The following is a 22,696-nucleotide window of genomic DNA, read 5'->3' as shown; positions in this document are numbered from 1 at the left end:
GCCTACACATAATTAAAACAGCAATAAAAATCCAATAAAACAATTAAAACAATATAAAGATATAAAACATATGATTAAAATCCATTCCTCCAAAAATCCTTGTGCTGTAGCCGTAAAATAGTTACATCTTGCCAGGAGAGACAGCGAGATGCTTCTTGTTAGTTAGAAGAACAAAGGGAGAAGAGAGAACCAAAATGGTTCCAACTTCATGGTCCAGTTTATTGGGGCCATAAAAGACATTCTGACCAATGAGAAGTTAGTGTCCCTAGAGATTCCCATTTCTACTAACTTCAAAGTAAGGGATGTGACGTACACAGGATAGAGTGAAACACAGTAAAGCCTGTCTAGGCATGCTTTGGAAACAGGGAAAGGATTCCCTCCATCTAACTCTATCATCTATCTAACTACATCTAGACTTGAGTCGTCCAGGGTGATTCCCAACAACACTGGCCTTCCACAGTCCCTTGTGCCGCCATGTGCTGAGGACCTTTTGCATCATCATCATTATTATTATTGCGGAGTGGTTTAACCCCCGTCCTGCCCTCCTGGAAAGCCTTGGTCTGGAAAGGAAAGGCCACCACCCAGTAAACCCCCATTGCAGAGGGGCAGGGATGTCTTCCCCAGGTGCCCACTCATGTTGGGGTCCCTTCACCCCAAGACTCAGGTGCAGAAGAGGGTGCATGTCCCGTCTCCTGGGCTGCCCTTGTTCCCCATAGGATCTGGCGGAGCGCATGGAGCTGGACACGCGGACGACTCTGTCCCTCTGGAAGGACAAAGCAGCCGTGGAGATGAACGTGGCCGTCCTGCACAGCTTCCAGGTGAGGCTGGATTCCAGGTGAGATTGGAATGTTCTTTCATTTGCAGAGCTTTTTTCTACCAATCAGTGCTATACAGCCTGTAGCGTTGAGCAATGCACAATGTTCAGTGCAATGAATGATGCTCAGTCTTCTACCAATGAATGTTGTTTTGCCTTTAAAGCAATTCTAGGAATGAATGCAATTCATCCTGTAAAACTCTTTTACCAATTAATGCTACTCAGTGCCAACCATGCTTCTTGCAATGAATGCTATTAAGCCAGTAAAGCTCTCATAGGAATGAATGGAGCCCCCCAGTGGTGCAATGGGTTACATTCTTGTGCCGTTAGGACAGCTGACCAATAGGTCAGCGGTTCTAATCTGCTGGAGATCGGGGGGGGGGGGGGGGGGCGGCGGGTGAGCTCCCGCTGTCAGCTGCAGCTCCCCATGCGGGCACATGAGAGAAGCCTCCCACAAGGATGGTAAAACATCAAACATCCAGGCGTCTCTTGGGTAATGTCCTTGCAGACGGCCAATTCTCTCACATCAGTCGCTCCTGACAAAAAAAAAAGGAATAAATTCCATTCAGCCAGTAACACTTTTCTAACAAAGAATGCTATTCAGCGCAAAACACTCTTCTAGGAATGAATGCTGTTATAACGTTCTTCTACTAATCAATGCTATTCAGCGCAAAACACTCTTTTAGTAATAAATCCTGTTAAGCCTATAACTTTCTTCTACCAATCATGATATTCAGTGCAAAACACTCTTCTAGGAATTAATACTGTTTAGCCTATAACATTCTTCTACCAATCAATGCTATTCAGCGCAAAACACTTTTAGAAATAAATGCTGTTTAGTCTATAACATTCTTCTACCAATCAATGCTATTCAGCGCAAAACACGTTTTTAGAAATAAATGCTGTTTAGCCTTTAACGTTCTTCTACCAATCATGATATTCAGTGCAAAACACTCTTCTACCAATTAATGCTATTCCGCGCAAACAACCCTTCTTACAATGAGTGCTATTCAGCCAGTAACTGCTCTTAAGGCAATGCTACCGTCCCAGGAGAGGTACATGCTGGGAGCTCAGGCCTGGTCAGATGTCCAGTTTGGGGCCACTGTGGGGCACATTGGGGGATGGACCTTGAAGAGTATAGGGTGGCCATTGTGGCCTGAAGCTTCCTCTGCTGCTGTTGTAACTCTATGAGTTGTGAGTCTCTTTCAGCTGCACCTGGGGCGGTCAGGAGGGTCAACTACTCCGAGTGACATTTGGATGACATGACCCCCCCCCCTGCCCCCACAGTCACATGTCCTTTGAATGGAGATGGAGGCTGACCTGGTGTTACCAAGGGTCATCCTCCTCCTTCTCCCCTCCCGCAGGTGGCCAAGGTGACCATCGTGGACCACCACGCGGCCGGGGAATCCTTCATGAAGCACCTGGAGAACGAGCAGCGGATGCGGGGGGGCTGCCCCTCGGACTGGGTCTGGCTGGTGCCCCCCATCTCCGGGAGCCTCTCGCCCGTCTTCCACCAGGAGCTGGTCAACTACCAGCTCTCGCCTTGCTTCCGGTACCAGGTCAGGCCTTGTCCTTCCGGCCGCCCACACACTATGTTGTTTTGATATCTGCAAGAAGGTTAATTCATCCCAATCACAGAATGCAAGGACTTTCATCCAACTAGAGTAGATACATTGAATCAGTGGGATTTACTTGTGTGTTGACTGTCCATCCAACAGTTGATTTAATACAGGCTTGGGCAAACGTTGGCCCTCCCTCCAGGTGCTTTGGACTTCAACTCCCACCATTCCAGTTGTAGTCCAGCACATCTGGAGGGCCAAAGTTTGCCCATGCCTGGTCTAGGGGCTTAAAGAGTTATAGAATCCTAGAGTTGGAAGAGGCTCCAAAGGTCATCCAGTCCAGTGAGGTTGAAGCCACCTCTGCCTTTTCCTTCCTCGAGGTTTTTCTTGGAAAGGGCACCAGAACCTTCTCCAGAAAAGGCATCAAAGGAAGGGAATGGGTTTGAGCACAGCAGAGGAAGGGGAGCAGAGGCCCACCTGGTTTCTTCGCATCACTTTGTGAGGGGCTTTCTCCCCATCTTCTGGCCAGAGCAGGTGCCTCTGCCTTGGGGTTTTCGTGTGCCCGTGGCCACATTGGCCCTGATGTTTGCACCACAAGGGCATCTTTGCAGTTGCTTCCTTGTAAATGGCCTTTTGATGGCTTTCCTGGAGGAGGAGGAGGAGGAGGGTCACAGGTGGTGCACGGTGTGCCAAGGCAGGTGGAAGCACTGTGCTTCTTTGCCAGCTGTCAGCGCAGAACGAAGCCCAAAGCCTCCCGAAAGCGATCCGCGCCAGGGACGATCCCACGGAGCGGCCGATTCCTTCCACGTGGCCTGCTTCTGCCTTGCTCTGGGCCTTGGACAGAAGGAGAAGGAGGCCTGCCAAACGCAAAGCCAGTGATACCGAGCACGTCGCTTCCAAAAAGCATTTAGCACTTTACCAAGGAGAGGGTGGGAGGACATTCTGTCGTTGTGGATATATATATACATATAGACTATGTTGTTCAGGTATTTTGTATAACTTTGAGGGCTGGGGCCTCATCGTACAGAATCCCGGCGTTTGCAGATTGAGGGAGTGCTTGCCATTGTTTGAATCCTTGGTGCTCGATCCCAGGACTTCATCCCACGAGAGAGAGTAGGAGAGTCAAGTGGATTGTAGTTTTGTCATGGCGCTTCACTTCACATTTGCCCATTTTGCCCGCCTCTACAAAAACGAAATGGCTTGACTTTTGAGTTTCCCCAACTTGGACCAAGGTCTGGGATCCCTCTGAGGAACACCTTGAGAAAAGTAGGCTGAGAGAAGGGAGCAGTATTACATCAATAAAAACAGTAACACAATAAAATCACAATATAATAACACTCCTCACAAAAGTTAAAAATAACTTAAAACATAGACAATAATCACACACAGAGGGAACTGGAATGGGAGGGAGGATGGTTGCAGTTTGGCAGACGCGTCCATTCTGTGTGTCCGTCCCTCTTGACCTGCTCTTGCTCCGCAGACGGACCCTTGGAAGACCTACATCCCCAAAGGCACCACCGTCACCCGCAAGAAGACCTTCCGGGAGATTGCCAAGTAGGTAGAGGAAAAGGTTTCCTTGTGGTGCAGCTACACCAGGCATGGGCAAACTCCATCCCTCCAAGAGTTTCGGACTGTAGCTCCCTCAGTTCGCTATTAGGAATTGTGGGAGTTGAAGTCCAAAACACCTGGAGGGCCGAAATTTGCCCATGCCCGATCTACATTGTAGAATCGATGGCTGGGTTGCTGATGATGGAGGTTGTGGCGCTTGGGTTGCCTGCCCCTTGGGAGGAGGGTCTTCTGGGGCCCGGATTCAGGCCTGGCTCCCTCCACAGCGCGGTCAAGATCTCGGCCAAGCTGATGGGCCACGTCATGGCGCGCCGCGTCAAGGCCACGATCCTCTACGCCTCGGAGACCGGGAAGAGCAGGGCCTACGCCTTGAACCTGCAGCAGCTCTTCAAGAGCACCTTTGCCCCCCAGGTGAGCCCTTGCTTCTTTTGAAGCAGGAACAGCATGGCCCATGGCGTTTGTTGCTTACACACTCTTTCTCCTATAAGAGGAAGATGCGCATGGGAAGATGCGTTCTTTCCCCATCTATTTCATGGTTTTTGGGGACTAAAGGGTCTGTGGTGATTCTAAATGGCATCCAGAAATGGGCATCCATTGGCCTGAGAGCCTCTCACACGCTTTCATTGTGCTTTCTTCCGCAGGTGCTGTGCATGGACGAATACGACGTGGTCTCCCTGGAGCATGAGACCCTGGTCCTGGTGGTGACCAGCACTTTTGGCAATGGAGATCCCCCTGAGAATGGAGAGGTATTGCTGCAAAGGGGCCAAGATGGGACCCTCAGGACACTGCTGCAGTATGGGATTCATTAAGACGGAGTTCTGAGATTTGTGGTTTGCAGAAGCACCAGCACACTTTAGGCAAACGCTGGCTTAAATAGCTTAAACAGGAAGCAAACACTCACTCAACTGCTGCCTTCAAATAACAGAACAATCACTCATTTAACTGCTGGCCTGAAACTGTCAATCACCTGCTGGCCGAAGTACCTAGCCTCGCCTTCAAAACAGAACTCGCACAAAACAACACTGCCCCCAGCAGAGCAGTTAGCCTTTAACTACAGGAGTCAAGCACACACTCCAATTTCTGGTGCAATCTAAGACGAGGCTTACCTGAAACAAGAGAGCAAAGGTGGCTTCTGTGGGAACCCAAGGGCCAGATCTCCTTCTCTTCCTCGCCTTCAAAACAGAACTCACACAAAACAACACTGCCCCCAGCAGAGCAGTTAGTCTTTAGCTACAGGAGTCAAGCGCACACTCCAATTTCTGGTGCAATCTAAGACGAGGCTTACCTGAAGCAAGAGAGCAAAGGTGGCTTCTGTGGGAACCCAAAGGCCTGATCTCCTCCTCTTCCCTGCCTTCAAAACAGAATTCACACAAAACAACACTGCCCCCAGCGTAGCAGTTAGTCTTTAACTACAGGAGTCAAGCACACACTCCAATTTCTGGTGCAATCTAAGACAAGGCTTACGTGAAGCAAGAGAGCAAAGGTGGCTTCTGTGGGAACCCAAGGGCCAGATCTCCTTCTCTTCCTCGCCTTCAAAACAGAACTCACACAAAACAACACTGCCCCCAGCAGAGCAGTTAGTCTTTAACTACAGGAGTCAAGCACACACTCCAATTTCTGGTGCAATCTAAGACGAGGCTTACCTGAAACAAGAGAGCAAAGGTGGCTTCTGTGGGAACCCAAAGGCCTGATCTCCTCCTCTTCCCTGCCTTCAAAACAGAATTCACACAAAACAACACTGCCCCCAGCGTAGCAGTTAGTCTTTAACTACAGGAGTCAAGCACACACTCCAATTTCTGGTGCAATCTAAGACGAGGCTTACCTGAAACAAGAAAGCAAAGGTGGCTTCTGTGGGAACCCAAGGGCCAGATCTCCTTCTCTTCCTCGCCTTCAAAACAGAACTCACACAAAACAACACTGCCCCCAGCAGAGCAGTTAGTCTTTAACTATAGGAGTCAAGCACACACTCCAATTTCTGGTGCAATCTAAGGCAAGGCTTACCTGAAGCAAGAGAGTAAAGGTGGCTTCTGTGGGAACCCAGGTCCCCTTCCCCTTTCACCACCTCCTCCTCCTTCCTCCCCCTCCCCCTCCCCCTCCTCCCCCTCCCCCCTTTTCCTGTAGAAGTGATTCCAAAGCGCTGAATCCTCTTGTCTCTCCCTTGTCTCTTCCATTCTCAGGGTTTTGCCAAGGCCCTGATGGAGATGTCCTGCCCTTACCTGGGAGCCACGGAGCCAGAGCTGCAGAAGTAAGACATGTAGCCTTTGAGATCTCTTCCTCCTTTTCTCCCCCTTGGGTCCAGTTGAAGCGAGTCCTCGTAAAGCACCTTACAGTCCTACCTTTACCATGGCTACTACAACCCTTTGTGGACTCATGCGTTCGCCCCATACCTTCCCACGGACCCCCACCCTTTGCCTCCCCCTCCCTTTCTCTTCCAGGAGCTACAAGATGCGCTTCAACAGCATCTCCCAGTCCGACTCCTTTGTGGCATCTTGGAGGAAGAAGCGCCGGGAGTCCAGCAACACCGACAGCGCAGGGGCCCTGGGGACCCTCCGGTAGGGCCCTGGGGAGCGGGAAATGGGGCACGATTATGGGGCGGGGGGCAGGCGGAAGGGAGAGGCCACAGCCAAAGGGCCAAGGCATTTATTTATACAAAGAGGGGGGCGGCCTTCACATGACTTGCCCGGGAGGTGTCCATGAAGGAAACTGAGTCAGGAATGGCCTCAGCTTCTGCCAACCTAGCAGTTCGAAAACATGCAAATGTGAGTAGATCAATAGGTACCACTTCCATGGGAAGGTAATAATGATGATGATAATTATAATGATATATATAATATATAATTTAGTAATAATATATATACAGTAGAGTCTCACTTATCCAACACTCGCTTATCCAACATTCTGGATTATCCAATGCATTTTTGTAGTCAATGTTTTCAATACGTCGTGATATTTTGGTGCTAAATTCGTAAATACAGTAATTACTACATAGCGTTACTGCGTATTGAACTACTTTTTCTGTCAAATTTGTTGTATAATATGATGTTTTGGTGCTTCATTTGTAAAATCATAACCTAATTTGATGTTTAATAGGCTTTTCCTTAATCCCTCCTTATTATCCAAGATATTCGCTTATCCAAGCTTCTGCCGGCCCATTTAGCCTTAATCTCTCCTTATTATCCAACATATTCGCTTATCGAATATTCTGCCGGCCCGTTTATGTTGGATAAGTGAGACTCTACTGTGTGTGTATATATATATATATATATATATATATATATATATATATATATAAGTAATAATGATATAATAATGACATGATGATGATGATGATGTTACCCCCCCCCCCCCCACACCCAAGGTAACATTAGGGTGAGACTCCCTGAATTAACCAAATTAAGAAAGATGTTTTGAAAATGCCACCTTTTATTGCTCTTAATGGTCTGCTGTGAGGGCCGGGCTGTGGCGCAGCTGGCTATTAACCAACTGCAATAAATCACTACTGACTGAGAGGTCATGAGTTCGAAGACCGGGTCGAGTTAAGCCCCTGACCATTAAATAGCCTGGCTTGCTGTTGACCTATGCAGCCCCGAAAGACAGTTGCATCTGTCAAATAGGGAAATTTAGGTACGCTAATTTAACTGATTTACATCATAAAACTGCCAGCAAAGGAATGAGGAAGTACAGCCACTAGTGGACAGTGAAGCAACAGCTCCCCCTGTGGCCAGAGTCGTGAATCGTGAAGCTGGAAAAAAAATGTTAAATGTGTTGTCGAAGGCTTTCATGGCCGAGATCACAGGGTTGTTGTATGTCTTTCGGGCTGTGTGGCCATGTTCCAGAAGCATCCTCTCCTGACGTTTCGCCCACATCTATGGCAGGCATCCTCAGAGGCTGTGAGGTATGGAGAAAACTAAGCAAAGAGGTTAATATATATCTGTGGAAATCTAGGGTGAGAGAGGTCAGTGTGAATGTTGTGTAGTTAATCACTTTAATTAGCATTGAAAAGCTTATCTGCTGTCTTCTTCCTGCCTCTGGGGCATCCTTTGTTTAGAGTCGTTAACTGCCCTTGGTTGATTCATGTCTGGAAATCCTCTGTTTTCAGAGTATTGCTTTTTATTTACTGTTCTGATTTTTGAGTTTTTTAATACTGGTAATACTCTCACCCTAGACTTTCCACAGATATATATTAACCTCTTTGCTTAGTTTTCTCCATACCTCACAACCTCTGAGGATGCCTGCCATAGATGTGGGCGAAACGTCAGGAGAGAATGCTTCTGGAACATGGCCACACAGCCCGAAAGACATACAACAAATGTTAAATGCCTCTGTGTCTGTCTATATATGTTGTTTGTCTGTTGGCATTGAATGTTTGCCATATATGTGTTAATTATAATCCGCCCTGAGTCCCCTTCGGGGTGAGAAAGAAGGGCGGAAGATAAATACTGTAAATGAAATGATTGTTTTCAAGTGTTGGTTTGGGGAATAGGACGCCTATCGCCCACTGGTGATTTTCTGACTGTTTAATAGGACAGACTGAATTCATTAATTTTTTTAGTGTCTGAATGAATTGGTTATTTGGCCTTAACCTTCCCTATGGGGATGATGGGGAATAGAATCCAGCCACAAGCCTGGGTCTGCATGATCCCCACTCCATGGTCTCCTTGGCCTTTCCTTCTTACCTGACCTCCAGGCTGAGCCTTCCCCTGTTCTAAGTGTTGATGAGACTGGGAAGGGCCCCCCAGAGGGCATCTAGCTGCCCCAGTCCCAGCTCCCCTCGGCCTCCGAGAAGGAGGAGGAGGAGGCTGAGAAGGAGGCCAAGGAGAGCCAGAAGTGGGGCACAGCCTCCCTCCCCACAGGTTGTTCCTGCTGAAACGGCACAAAGGGGTGGGTGGGTGCCCTACATTGCACAAGGTAAGGGAGGGAGGGGGGGGGAGGAGCTGCCTGTGGAAGTGGGGCAGGGAAATCAATATAGTCTCGACCGGTCTGAGCAGCCAGCGTCCAGGAGGCCCCGTTGGCTCGGATCCATTGCTGACCGCGTGGCATCTCGTGGGCTTTGTTTGGTTGGACTCTTCACCGAGGGAGAAGCAGAGGTTTAGCCTGGAAAAGAGCCAGGTTTGCACGTTGGGAGAGAGGGAAGAGGGTGACTTAAAATACATTGACAGAAAGAATGTTAGACAATTAGGTCCCTTTTGTATACTCTATGGAATAGATCTATATATATAAAAGGGTAATGACATTTCGGCCTAGGACAAAACAACAAAACTAAACACTCCACAACCTCGAAAATTGACAGCATAATCCCTCATCCATGCCTCTACGTTCATACAACAAAAAGAAAAGAAAATAAAGTCCTAATTAGAGGGAGAGGAATAATTGTTTTTATCCAATTGCTGCCAGTTAGAAGGCCAAGCTTCGCCCACTTGGTCTCCTAGCAACCCACTCAGCCCAGGGGACAGGCAGAGTTAGGCCTCACTTAGGCCTCTTCCACACTGCCTATAAAATACAGATTATCAGATTTTAACTCGATTATATGGCAGTGCAGACTCAAGGCCCTTCCACACAGCTATATAACCCTTTATCTTAACTACCACCAATTCCTCAATACTTTATTTCCCATACCACCAGACTTCGCCACAGCAACGCGTGGCCGGGCACAGCTAGTATATATATAAAGGTAAAGGTTTCCCCTGACGTTAAGTCCAGTCGTGTCTGACTCTGGGGGTTGGGGCTCATCTCCATTTCTAAGCCAAAGAGCCGGCGTTGTCCGTAGACACCTCCAAGGTCATGTGGCCACTGGCATGACTGCATGGAGCCCCGTTACCTTCTTGCCAATAGGATCGGTACCTATTGATCTACTCACATTGGCATGTTTTCGAACTGCTAGGTTGGCAGGAGCTGGAGCAACAGCGGCCGCTCACGCCGCTCCCGGGGTTTGAACCTGCAACCTTTCAGTCTGCAAGTTCAGCAGCTCAGCGCTTTAACACACTGAGCCACCGGGGCTCCTTCAGATATAGATATAAATATATTTGATATATTTATATTATATATCTAGATATAGATATAGATATATAATACAAATATATCCAATATATATATAAAATAAATCCAAGCTGAGGAGCCTGCGTTGTTCGTAAACACCTCCTGGTAGTGTGGCCGGCAAGACTGCTTGGAGCGTCTTTTTGCCTTTCCTCGCTGAAGTGGTACTTATGGATTTATTTATTATTTATTTTATTTTATTTATTTATTTACAACACTTATACCCCGTCCTTCTCACCTGAGGGGGCTCAGGGCGGCTTACAAAAATTGGCGAAATTTAATGCCCAAAATGCAATCATAAAAACAAAACAGTATAACCAGATCCATTAATAACATTGTTAAAACACATTATAAAAACCTTGAAAACGTATATATAATTAATTCCATTCGTCTGAGATCCTCATGCTTCATCCTTCAATCAGGCCATGTCAACTTTGTCATTTACTCATCAAAAGCTTGGGCACATAACCATGTTTTCATGGCCCTTCTGAATCCCAGTAGGATAGGAGCCTGTCGGATATCTCCAGATGTGAGTAGATATTGATCTACTCACATCTGCATGTTTTCGAACTGCTAGGTTGGCAGGAGCTGGGGCTAACAGCGGGAGCTCGCCCTGTCCTGTGGATGCGAACTGCCAACCTTCAGGTCAGCAGATTCAGCTGCTCAAGGGTTTAACCCAGAGGTCCCCAAACTAAGGCCCGGGGGCCGGATGCGGCCCTCCAAGGCCATTTACCTGGCCCCCACCCTCATTTATAATATATTTTTATATCAGTTTTAATAATATAATATATTGTATATACATATGATATTGATAATAATATTATCATTGTATACAATATAATACTAATAATAATACCATATAATAATATTAATTATATGTTATATATTACATATAATATTACAGTATAGTGGTATACTTCAATATAGTAATATATAATGCTAATATTGTGCTATGCTAATAATATAATATATTGCATGTACATACAGCTGCTCTGAGTTCCCTTCGGGGTGAGAAGAGTGGGATATAAATGTAGTAAATAAATGTAGTAAATGAATAAATAAATAATTTTGGACTTAGGCTTGCCCAAAGTCTGAAATGACTTGAAGACACACAACAACAACAACAACAACAATCCTAATTAACCTGACTATCTTATTGGCCAGAAGCAGGCCCACACTTCCTATTGAAATCCTGATAGGTTTATGTTGGTTAAAATTATTTTCATTTTTAAATATTGTATTGGTCTTTCATTGTTATTGTTGTTGTTTTGCACTACAAATAAGATATGTGCAATGTGCATAGGAATTTGCTCGTTGTTTTTTTTTCAAATGATAATTCGGCCCCTCAACAGTCTGAAGGATTGTGGACCGGCCCTCTGCTTAAAAAGTTTGAGGACCCCTGGTTTGACCCATTGTGTCACTGCGGTCCCTTAGGATACATGTTTCACTATTATTAGAGGGTATAAAATTACTACCGCTAATGGGTGGCTTTCTATAGGAGTCCCTTCGGGGAGAAAGGGCAGATTATAAATAAAGATGATGATGATGATGGAGCCTCCGGTGGCCTAGGGGATAAAAGCCTTGTGACTTGAAGGTTGGGTTGCTGACCTGAAGGCTGCCAGGTTCGAATCCCACCCGGGGAGAGCGCGGATGAGCTCCCTCTGTCAGCTCCAGCTCCATGCGGGGACATGAGAGAAGCCTCCCACAAGGATGGTAAAACATCAAAACATCCGGGCAATGTCCCTTGGGCAACGTCCTTGCAGACGGCCAATTTTCTCACTCCAGAAGCAACTCCGGTTGCTCCTGACACGAAGAAAAAAAAAATCATGATTATGATTATAGGCCCGGGCTGTGGCGCAGGCTGGAGAGCAAGCCAGCTGCAACCAGCTGCAATGAATCACTCTGGCCAGGAGGTCATGAGTTCGAGGCCCGCTCGGAGCCTATGTTTGTCTTGTTTTTGTTCTATGTTAAAAGGCATTGAATGTTTGCCTATATGTGTAATGTGATCCGCCCTGAGTCCCCTTCGGGGTGAGAAAGAAGGGCGGAAGATAAATGCTGTAAATAAATAAAATATCAATATTTATGTTATAATGTGTACACCTAAACATTAGGAGGAACTCCCTGATGGGCAAAGCAATGCAGCAGGGCATCTTTTGCTGGGAGTCCAACGGAGCCTCCATCTCTGGAAGCTCTTAAGCAGAGGCTGGGTATGGGCCTCTGTCGGGAGGGCTTGGTGGTGCCTTTCTGCCTGGCAGAAGGGGTATGTATACCTGCGTGTATTATCTGACCCCTTACCTGGCCTCTCCTGCAGGTTCTCGGTCTTCGGCCTGGGCTCCCGGGCCTACCCGCACTTCTGTGCCTTTGCGCACGCGGTGGACACGCGGCTGGAGGAGCTGGGCGGGGAGCGCATCCTGCCCATGGGCGAAGGGGACGAGCTCTGCGGGCAGGAGGAGGCCTTCCGCACCTGGGCCAGGAGCGTCTTCAAGGTGCGGGGTGTTAAGGGTATGGGGTGCGCTTGGTACCGAAAGGGGTGCCTGTCATGGTTTGACGAGGTGTGCAAACCCGCAGAACATTAGTCCTTTGTATAGTCAAAAAAAGAAGAGAAACACAGACTTGTCCACGAGAACTCCAAGGTCTTTTTCGCACAGACGCCTGGCTGGACAGCAGTATGTGTGAAAAAGATCTTGGAGTCCTTGTGGACAACAAGTTAAACATGAGCCAGCAATGTGATGTGGCTGCTAAGACGTACGAGATTGCATAGGGACGGGGCCATGATCTACCACTGTTTCTGCTCAAATCCAGTTTAGATTGATGTTAGTACAACACCATAATCCCCTTCTTTTGCAGCTTATATAACAAGTGCCACTAAAAGTTGCTTATATAGAAGATGATATTACATTACTAACATAGTAATAATAATAATAATAATGCCTCAAGTACCACCTGCCAGCAGCAAAGAACTGGTGGGATCACAAACCTGCAAAAGTCTTGGAAAATGAGCACGCAAAGATACTGTGGGACTTCCGAATCCAGACTGACAAAGTTCTGGAACACAACACACCAGACATCACAGTTGTGGAAAAGAACAAGGTTTGGATCATTGATGTTGCCATCCCAGGTGACAGTCGCATTGACGAAAAACAACAGGAAAAACTCAGCCGCTCTCAGGACCTCAAGATTGAACTTCAAAGACTCTGGCAGAAACCAGTGCAGGTGGTCCCGGTGGTGATGGGCACACTGGGTGCCGTGCCAAAAGATCTCAGCCGGCATTTGGAAACAATAGACATTGACAAAATTACGATCTGCCAACTGCAAAAAGCCACCCTACTGGGATCTGCAGCATCATCCGAAAATACATCACACAGTCCTAGACACTTGGGAAGTGTTCAACTTGTGATTCTGTGATATGAAATCCAGCATGTCTATCTTGTTTGCTGTGTCACACAATAATAATAATAATAAAAATAATAATAATAATAACAACAGGGAAAACTCAGCCGCTATCAGGACCTCAACATTGAACTTCAAAGACTCTGGCAGAAACCAGTGCAGGTGGTCCCGGTGGTGATGGGCACACTGGGTGCTGTGCCAAAAGATCTCAGCCGGCATTTGGAAACAATAGACATTGACAAAATCACCATCTGCCAACTGCAAAAGGCCACCCTACTGGGATCTGCACACATCATCCGAAAATACATCACACAGTCCTAGACACTTGGGAAGTGTTCGACTTGTGGTTTTGCGAAACGAAATCCAGCATATCTATCTTGTTTGCTGTGCCATACAACGTCGTTGTGTCAATAATAATAATACAACTTTATTTATACCCCGCCACCATCTCCCCATGGGGACTCGGGGCGGCTTACATGGGGCAGAGGCCCAAACAACAAAAGGACAAAATATAAACAACATAATACAATCACAATATAAAACAGATAAAACAGTAATGCAATATATATATATAGTACTTACATATTATATACCATACTTTCCTTGATTTGCCCAAGAGCCAGGAACTCTAGGAGTTGAAGCCTGAACATCTGGAGGAGCATCAGCATCCACGGTGAAGGCACTTGGCACCATCTGGTGGACAGATGGGGAAGGGCATGTGGACCTCCCAGTTGGGGGGATCCACACCAGATGTTTTGCAGACCTACATGAGAGGTTGGTCTTAGGACCACTGACCTCCCTGCCTGACCCTTTGGCCTCCAAGGGTCCAGTACTTCCCCATCTAATTGTGAAGATGCCATGCTGCCCGGCCCTCATTCTGACTCTTTGCTTCTCCTTCCTTCCTTTCTTCCTTCCTTCCCTCCTTCCTCAGGCGGCCTGTGAAACCTTCTGTGTGGAGTCTCTGCCCGAAGCAGCGGCCACAGAGGTCTTCAGCACCCGCTGCAGCTGGAAGCGCCACCGGCACCGCCTCTCTGTCCACCACAACCCCTTGGACCTGCTGGCAGGTAGGGCCTCGGCCGGTGGTGGCCAAGTACAAGTCCATGCAGCATGTCTCCCTTCCACCCATTCTGGTGGTCATCCCTGTGGCTGCAGGGTCAACCCCTGACCCGGCCAGGTCTTCAAGGGAGAGGAAGTCAAGGCTTCTTCAGGGTGGGCAGTGTGTCAGGATGCCAACGCCCAGCATTCACCTAGCTGACCTGTTCACATCCTTCCAGAGCAATGGGGGAGGGAGATAGCCTGGTTTTCAAGCATGGGAAGGAACTATTTGACAGACAGGTGTGAATGTGGAAAGGGGGGCATGGGAGAAGGAGTAGATTGATATACTGGAGGGTTGGCGGGAAAGAGTTAGTGCTAGCTTTGTGGTCATATTGGCAAGACGGATTTCAATAAAGCGTTTCCATGGAACTATCTGTGTGAGCCCTGCATTGTGTCCTATAGCTTCCAAGGACTGAAACAGTGAGGTCATCCAGGACCATAGAATCCTAGCATTAAGGGAGACCCCAAGGGCTGCCCAGCACAACCCCATTTGGCCATGCAGCAACACACAACCAAAGTCCTCCTCCAGGCAGATGGCCACCCAGCTTCTGCTTAAGACATTGGTTCTTGACCTGTGGGTCCCCAGATGTTTTGGCCTTCAACTTCAAATCCTAACAGCTAGTAAACTGGCTGAGATTTCTGGGCCAAAACATCTCAAGAGGGACCCACAGGTTGAGAACCACTGGCTTAAGACCTCCAGAGGAGGAGGAGGCTCCACCAGACCCCTTTCTTCTTCTCTGGCCTGTCAGTGCTCACTTTGAGTGTTGCCCTGTGTATCTCTGGAGTAGAAAGTGACCACTGCCCGCCTTCGGACCTGACCTGCAGCTGTGTTTGTCCTTCCTTCCTTCAGGTCTGACCCATGTGCACAAGCGCAAGGTGGTCCCCTGCCATGTCCTGTCCGTCAAGAACCTCCAGAGCCCAGAGTCCAGGTGAGAACCCCGAGGGCAGGGAAGGGAGACCTTTCAGACCCACCTTTGCCCTGGGCAGGAGTGTGTCCACCCCAAAGGGTCAGCAGGGCCAGCCACACCACTTTTTATCGTGTCAGAAGCGATGTGAGAACATACTGCAAGTTGTTTCTGGTGCGAGAGAATTGGCTGTCTACTGAGACGTTGCCCAGGGAATGCCTGGAAGTGAGACCATCGTGTTGAGAGGCTTCTCTCATGTCCCCGCATGGGAAGCTAGGGCTGGCAGATGGGAGCTCACCCAGTCTAATTGATTTGAACCGGCATCTTTCTGGTCAGAAGTTCAGCCGGTACAGGGGTTTAACCCATTGCTTCTACATTGGTCCTATGGAAGAGGCATGGGCCAACTTGGGTCTTCCAGGTGTTTTGGACTGCAACTCCCACCATTCCTCACAGCCTCAGGCCCTTTCCTTTCTCCCCCCAGCCGCTTAAGCGGCTGGGGGGAGAAAGGAAGGGGCCTGAGGCTGTAAGGAATGGTGGGAGTTGACCACTGTCTCTTGTAGCCTCCCTACCTGCCTTGGTGGTCCACCTATTCATTGAGACCCCCAACAGAACCCCCTTCACTGACCTGGAAGTGGGGCTGCAGATGGCATGGAGCCTCCCCCGGATTCTAGTCCAGTTAGGACCAGCTCTTCCATTTTCACAGTAGTTCTTTTTCTGCAAAGGAGTGGGTGGGCCTCGTTGCTGTTTTGGCAGCTTCTAGCCCTCTGCTTGCCTTATTTTTTCCCCCCAGAGGAGCTGTTGACAGTTTGAGTGTAAACTGAGACAACCCAAATCGGATTTCTTAAATAGAAAAAACCAGAGCCACGGGGGAAATGGTGGTGGGTGTGGACTGGATTTCCTCCTTTGCAACAGGACAAAGCTGGTGCCCACACAGAGAGGACCTCTGGCAAAGGTCAGGGGGTGCAGGGGGGTGCAGCCGGCCCTTATGGGCACCTGGAAAGAGCCAGCAGGATCCACTTCCTCTTCCTCTGTTAGGGATTCCTAGAGGATGGGGAGCAGAAAGTGTTCATGAATCAGAGGGTGAGTTGGAATCTGAGGAGGAGATTTTGCAAGTACCCACATTTCAGGAGAGGCGAAAGGAAACAGAGCAGAGATGTCGTTCAGCTAGAATAGCTGCCAGAAATGCAGCTGAGTAATTAGGAACTGCCCTAGCAGCTGTGAGGGGACTCAGGGCTATAAAGCAGAAGCAGGTGCAGCCAGCTCTTGCTGGTAACAAACAGACTCTTCGCTCCCCTTGTGCCTGCTTCGAGTCTGCATCTGGGAAATTGCTCCTAAGGATTTATTGCCGTTTCTTTGTCTGAACTAAGACTATTTGATTTGGGAATTTATCACAGACTAAGAACTGTGCGTTCCCTAAGACTTCCTTGCTTCATTTGAGGGTGATGTACTTTATGTTTTGCTGAAGTAAAGCGGTTTTCATTTACTTACCACAGTGTTTTAAGGCTGTTCTTGAAAGACAAAACAGGACATCCGCCTTGCCAGGGAGGCTTTGGAGGTCCCGGCTGCTCTGCCACCCCTTTTTTGGGGAGGTTTCCTGCTTCTAGGCCTCCAATGGGTATCCCCACCAAACTGAATGGGTGGAGAAAGGGGGCATGAGGTACGTGTATGTGCGTGTGGCCTCGCTGCCGCTGCTCGATATCCCTGAGAGCCTTTACCCTCCACTCCACAGCCGGTCTACCATCCTGGTGCAGCTGCAGACGGGAGACCACCCTGAGCTGCGCTACCAACCAGGAGACCACCTGGGCATCTTCCCGGCCAACAGCCCTGAGCTGGTGGAGGACCTGCTGGAGCGCATCGAGGACCCCCCGCCCCCCGGAGAGACGGTTACCGTGGAGACCTTGGAAGCCGGAGTGGAAGGTGCGTGAGGTGGTACCAGCAACGGTGGTGCCAAGCCAAAGCAGCTCCATCCCATAGGACTCATGTTCATGCAGTGTCTTCTATGCTAGGACAGATGGGATACCTCCCCCCCCCCAATAATTGGCATTTCCTCCTTTGTTGGGGCTCGCTGTCGTTCCCTCTTTTTAATTAGCCTAAAAACCTTTTTTATCCTAAACTCTGGAAGCCAAGAAGATTGTTCAACAGGTTTAATTGATCAAGACTCCTTGCTGGGTGAGCAAATGAAAGTGCCACCTTGAACTGATGTGTATTTCAGTTCTATAGTCAGAACCTTTGAGCATAGCACAAAGTTCAGTGAACTTTTCTCTTCCTATGTTCTCTCTTAGCAGTATCCTCTTACTGTCTAAACCAGACATGGGCCAACTTGGGACCTCTAGGTGTTTTGGACTTCAACTCCCACCATTCCTAACAGCCTCAGGCCCCTTCCTTTCTCCCCCCAGCCGCTTAAGCGGCTGGGGGGAGAAAGGAAAGGGCCTGAGGCTGTTAGGACTGGTGGGAGTTGAAGTCCAAAACACCTAGAGGTCCCAAGTTGGCCCATGCCTGGTCTAAACCTTTTGCTGGCTTGCAATTTTTCTGCCTTGCCTCCTCTCCTGCATCCCAATCCTGTCCTGAGTGCTGGGCTTTAACACAGCAGGTTAATCACCAAGATGCATGCCAACTGGAAAGTTGAGAGCTCGAAGCCCGGGTCAGGGTGAGCTCCTGACCTTTAGGCCAGCTTCTGCCAAGCTAGCAGTTCTAAAACAAATGTGAGTAGATAAATAGGAACCACATTTAAAAAGCGGAGAGGTATTTATTTAGGCCTGGTGTTTCGGTAGGGAGATGGAGCAACAGCACCCCCTGGTGGCCGAAACCATGCACAGCCTCCAAAGTTGCCGAAAGACGGGAAAGCCTATATATACCTCTATCTGTTGTCTGTCTTGTCATTGTTATAATCGGCATTGAATGTTTGCCGTGTATGTGTTCTGTGATCCACTCCTTTGGGATGAGAAGGGTGGAATATAAATGCTGTAAATAATGAGTGCGGCCAGAAAGAGGCAGCAGGTAAGGGGTCAGGATACCCTCTGCTTTCCTAAGGCTGTTCTTTCTCCCTCCTGCCCCATCCCATAGGCGTGAAGCGCTTGTGGGTGCCAGACCCCCGCCTACCCCCTTGCACCCTGCGCCAGGCCCTCTCCTTCTTCTTGGACATCACCACGCCGCCCAGTCCACAGCTGCTCCAGCTCCTGGCCACGCTGGCAGAGGACCCTCGGGAGAAGGAGACGCTTCAGCGGCTCAGCAAGGTGGGATGGAGGGAGGGGGACCTGGATGAGACCCTCACAGTGGGGCTTTATGCTCTGACCTGGGTGGAGTTGGGGGGTCTCCTCAGGGGCAGGGGTGAGATGCGACCCCTGGTCAGGGATTAAAGCAAAGATAGCTAACATGCACATATGCCTCCTTTATATCTATTGAGCCACCAAGGACTTAACTGCATGAAGTTCCTTGTGGCTCAATAGATCTAAAGGAGGCATATGTGCACATTTCTATTTTTTGCCGAGGCCTGGGCCAAGGTACAGCATCCTTGCTGTCTTAATCTAAGGGGACATGTTATTCATAAGGAAATGCAGATACACTTGGCTTGAAACAGTCCATGTGAAAGGGATCTTAGTTGGCTACAAGTTGAACACGAGCCAACAATGTAGTGCAGCAGCTAAAAAGGCCACACCACCATGATCTTGTCCCGCTCTGCCCACAGGACGCCCTTCTTTACGAGGAGTGGAAGTGGTTCCGCTGCCCGACGCTGTTGGAGGTGCTGGAGGAGTTCCCCTCGGTGCCCCTGCCGGCCTCCCTGGCCCTGACCCAGCTGCCCCTGCTCCAGCCACGCTACTACTCCATCAGCTCCGCACCAGGTGCCCATCCGGGGCAAGTCCACCTCACCGTCGCCGTCCTCAACTACCACAGCCAGAGTGAGTGGCCGGACCGGGGGGGGGGGGGGGCATTGAGGTGGTGGAAGGGGACTGCTGGATGTGAAGGGCAGTGGATTCCTGGAGCACCGGGTGGCAAGGTCAGCAGGGGTGAGTCCAATATCTTGCCAGACTAGCAATGAAAAGATCACTGGGGTGTTGCGATGTTTCCGGGCTATATGGCTGCCTTCTAGCAGCAAGCAGGCAAAACATCAGTGGGAAATGCTCCTAGAAGATGCCATATAACACCCCAGTGATTCTGGCCATGAAAGCCTTCGACAATATACTGAATCACTTACGCTGCTTCCTCTCTGTTTCCCCACAGACGGAAAGGGGCCCCTGCACTACGGGGTCTGCTCCACGTGGCTTTCCCGCCGGGTGCCTGGAGACATGGTGCCGGCTTTCGTCCGAGGGTAAGGGACCCACCAGGATTGGGGGTGGCTGGCCTTAGACCCCAAGGGGCTGCAGGAACAACTGGTCACCATGTTGGAGCTGCTGTTCCAAAAGCCAACTATGGCCTTCTCACATGACACAATGGAGAAAGAGGAGGAAACTCTTCCCAGGTTGTCCTTGTGTCTGTTAGGAGCCACTGTTGCCCGCAGTGGCTTTGGCAGCCTTTTGATCTGTTCTCACCCTGGGGCTGCTGTTCACCTAGATGACAGAGGGAACTTTCTTAATGGCTGCCCTCTGTCCCTTGCAGGGCCCCCAACTTCCAGCTGCCCCAGGACCCCTCTGCCCCCTGCATCTTGGTGGGGCCTGGCACCGGCATCGCCCCTTTCCGGAGCTTCTGGCAACAGCGACTACACGAAATTGAGACCGAGGGTGAGTCACGGCAGCCCTCGCATGAATTGGGAGAGCAGTGGTGACGGAGCCCCATTGCAACCCCATCCTTGTTCACCATCTCCCTTCTTCCCCCCCCCCCCCCACCCCACCCCACCCCAGGCCTTCCGTCCAGCGAGATGACCCTGGTCTTTGGCTGCCGCAGCTCCCTCCATGACCAGATCTACGAGGAGGAGATTCAGGAGGCCCAGCAGAAGGGGGCCCTCAGCCGGGTCCTGACGGGCTTCTCCCGTGATCCGGATTACCCCAAGGTAGGGATAGTTTGGGGAGGCTCCCAACAGGGCAATCAGCGGTCATCATCAGGGATGGGCCTTGGAAAGGGTCATGGCCATGGATCCACCTCTGGACACACGCATAAGACCCCCGTGCTTTCCCAGTGGGTGAGGGGTCACCATGCCAGAATCCAGGTCCCTGGCATGGGAGGAGTCCCACGCGCTAATTCCAGCCAGGACTCTCTCCCCATACATTCCAGACCTACGTCCAGGACCTGCTGCGGATGTCCCTCTCCGGCTACGTCTTCGAGGCCCTGTGCCGGCGCCAGGGCCACATGTACGTCTGTGGCGACGTCACCATGGCGACAGGGGTCCTGCAGACCGTCCAGCAGATTTTGGCCAAGGAAGGGAAGATGGCCCTGGCCGAGGCCGGAGACCTGATCAGTGAGCTCCGGGTGAGCAAGGGACAGGTCCCGGGGGTCAGGGCACTGTCTGCATGGCCTGCATCTGGCTCTGAGGGTTTGTGATGGGCGATGCGGACCGAGGAGTGTCCGAGGTGAAAATGCTCTCGGTGCCCCCCAGAAGGGTTAGAGTCCAGGTTGGCCTTGCTCAGGGCAGGTCCGCTCTTGATCTTCGTCCTCCTTGGAGCTCCCTTTTTGTTCCTGGAGCAGGGTGGCATTCTCTGCATGTGCCTATTTGGGGAGGGGGCTTCCAGCCAGTTTCAAGGCAGCCAGCCTCTCCTTCCTCTCGTTTGGCCTCAGGACAAGAACCGATACCACGAGGACATCTTCGGCCTGACCTTCCGGACACAGGAGGTGGCCTCTCGCATCCGGAGCCAGTCCTTCACCAGCCACAGACGGAGCTTGCTGATGGGGCCCTGAGCCGCCCCGCTTCCGTGGGGACTTCGCACCTTCTATGTTGATGTCCTCAAAGCCGTTGTCAAATACCCTGCTCATTCCTGGCCTTGGCGGAGAAGGGATTGAGGGGGCAACAGGGGGAAAGCATCTTGATTTGGCCACAAATGAGGTCCAAGTGCAAAAGGTCCAAGTCGAATTAAAGGATTCTGGAGTCTTGGGTTCCAGAACTGGACTGAGCTCCTAGTCTTTCCCCTCCAAAGCCAGCTCCATGTCGCCCCAGGATTTCTTCATTTCAAGCAGAGAACGTTGTGGGAAATGAGGGAGATTGTTCCTGCGGCTCTGACATCACGGGGAGCACGTTTCAGTCCTCATCTAAGCATAAATACCTCACTATCTTCTTGGGTAAAGTGAGAAAAATAACACTTTATTCCCACTGAACCCCCCCCCCCCCCCCTGCTTCATTTAGGGCTCTTCAAATCACAATGAATAAATAGTAACTGGTGTCGCAGGGAAGGTGTCTGTCTGGAAGGGAGAAGGGTGCTCCGGAGGCAGGGCTTAGGTTGGCTTCACCAGAAGGGCAAAGGCTGCGTCTGGTCAGAGGCAAATCCGCCCAGTGATATACAGGCAGCCCCCAAGTTGCAAACATCTGACTTGGAAGTGAGAGGAATCTGCCCCTCAGAAGGGAAATTCACTCCTGGGAAAGTTATTATTATGGGGAAAAGGGGTCTCCACTGAAGCTTCACCATCAGTTCTTTCCACAACAAGCAAAGTGTTTCAATTCTCACAGGGGCAGAAAGTCAGGTGAAATCAGTGGCACAGGCAGTCAAAGAAACTCCACACCTTTCCCTGTGCTATCCAAGGTGTATATACTCGAGTATAAGACAACCTGAATATAAGCCGAGGCACCTAATTTTACCACGAAACACTGGAAAAACTTACTGACTCAATATAAAATGAGGGTGGGAAACGCAGGAGCTACTGGCAGACTTCAAAAATAAAAATAGATACCAATAGAATTACATTCATTTGAGGCATCAGTAGGTTAAATGTTTGAATATTTACATAAAACTAATTTAAGACTGTCCAACTCTGATTACCTATATGCTCATGTATAAGCCAGCCAGGACCCTCACTCGAATATAAGCCAAGGGGGGCTTTTTCAGCCTTAAAAAGGGCTGAAAATCCGGCTTATACTCGAGTATATATGGTACTAGCTGTGCCCGGCCACGCGTTGCTGTGGCGAAGTCTGGTGGAATGGGAAATAAAGAATTGAGGTATTGGTGGTAGTTAAGGTAAAGGGTAAAGGTTTTCCCCTGACATTAAGTCCATTATAAATGGGATATATAGCTGTGTGGAAGGGCCTTGAGTCTGCACTGCCATATAATCCAGTTAAAATCAGATAATCTATATTTTATAGGCAATGTGGAAGAGGCCTAAGTGAAGCCTAACTGTGCCTGTCCCCTGGGCTGAGTGGGTTGCTAGGGGACCAAGTGGGTGGAGCTTAGCCTTCTAACTGGCAGCAATTCAATAAA

At 49.5% G+C, this 22,696-nt stretch overlaps 1 protein-coding gene across 2 annotated transcripts in view; it reads left to right on the top strand.

Moving 5' to 3' along the window:
• The window catches only part of nos3 (nitric oxide synthase 3), a 45,678-nt gene extending 24,255 nt beyond the window's left edge, over positions 1 to 21,423 (top strand). The window contains exons 9-26 of one of the 2 annotated variants that reach the window (XM_062958162.1): positions 717 to 818; positions 2,179 to 2,373; positions 3,854 to 3,927; positions 4,206 to 4,350; positions 4,581 to 4,685; positions 6,117 to 6,184; positions 6,375 to 6,491; positions 12,284 to 12,458; positions 14,294 to 14,426; positions 15,308 to 15,386; positions 17,092 to 17,279; positions 18,426 to 18,595; positions 19,048 to 19,258; positions 19,581 to 19,668; positions 19,956 to 20,077; positions 20,198 to 20,346; positions 20,545 to 20,762; positions 21,069 to 21,423. In XM_062958162.1, coding sequence (XP_062814232.1) covers positions 717 to 818; positions 2,179 to 2,373; positions 3,854 to 3,927; positions 4,206 to 4,350; positions 4,581 to 4,685; positions 6,117 to 6,184; positions 6,375 to 6,491; positions 12,284 to 12,458; positions 14,294 to 14,426; positions 15,308 to 15,386; positions 17,092 to 17,279; positions 18,426 to 18,595; positions 19,048 to 19,258; positions 19,581 to 19,668; positions 19,956 to 20,077; positions 20,198 to 20,346; positions 20,545 to 20,748 — 2,325 coding nt within the window. In that variant the 3' untranslated portion in view covers positions 20,749 to 20,762; positions 21,069 to 21,423. The remainder of the gene's footprint in view (positions 1 to 716; positions 819 to 2,178; positions 2,374 to 3,853; positions 3,928 to 4,205; positions 4,351 to 4,580; positions 4,686 to 6,116; positions 6,185 to 6,374; positions 6,492 to 12,283; positions 12,459 to 14,293; positions 14,427 to 15,307; positions 15,387 to 17,091; positions 17,280 to 18,425; positions 18,596 to 19,047; positions 19,259 to 19,580; positions 19,669 to 19,955; positions 20,078 to 20,197; positions 20,347 to 20,544; positions 20,763 to 21,068) is intronic. The other variant, XM_062958161.1, reaches the window with a different exon arrangement.
• Positions 21,424 to 22,696: the final 1,273 nt, after the last annotated feature.

The sequence above is a fragment of the Anolis carolinensis genome, chromosome 6, assembly GCF_035594765.1.
Source record: "Anolis carolinensis isolate JA03-04 chromosome 6, rAnoCar3.1.pri, whole genome shotgun sequence".
Taxonomy (NCBI): domain Eukaryota; kingdom Metazoa; phylum Chordata; class Lepidosauria; order Squamata; family Dactyloidae; genus Anolis; species Anolis carolinensis.
Note: the sequence above shows the minus strand (reverse complement) of the source record. Positions and strands in the feature narration are given on the sequence as shown.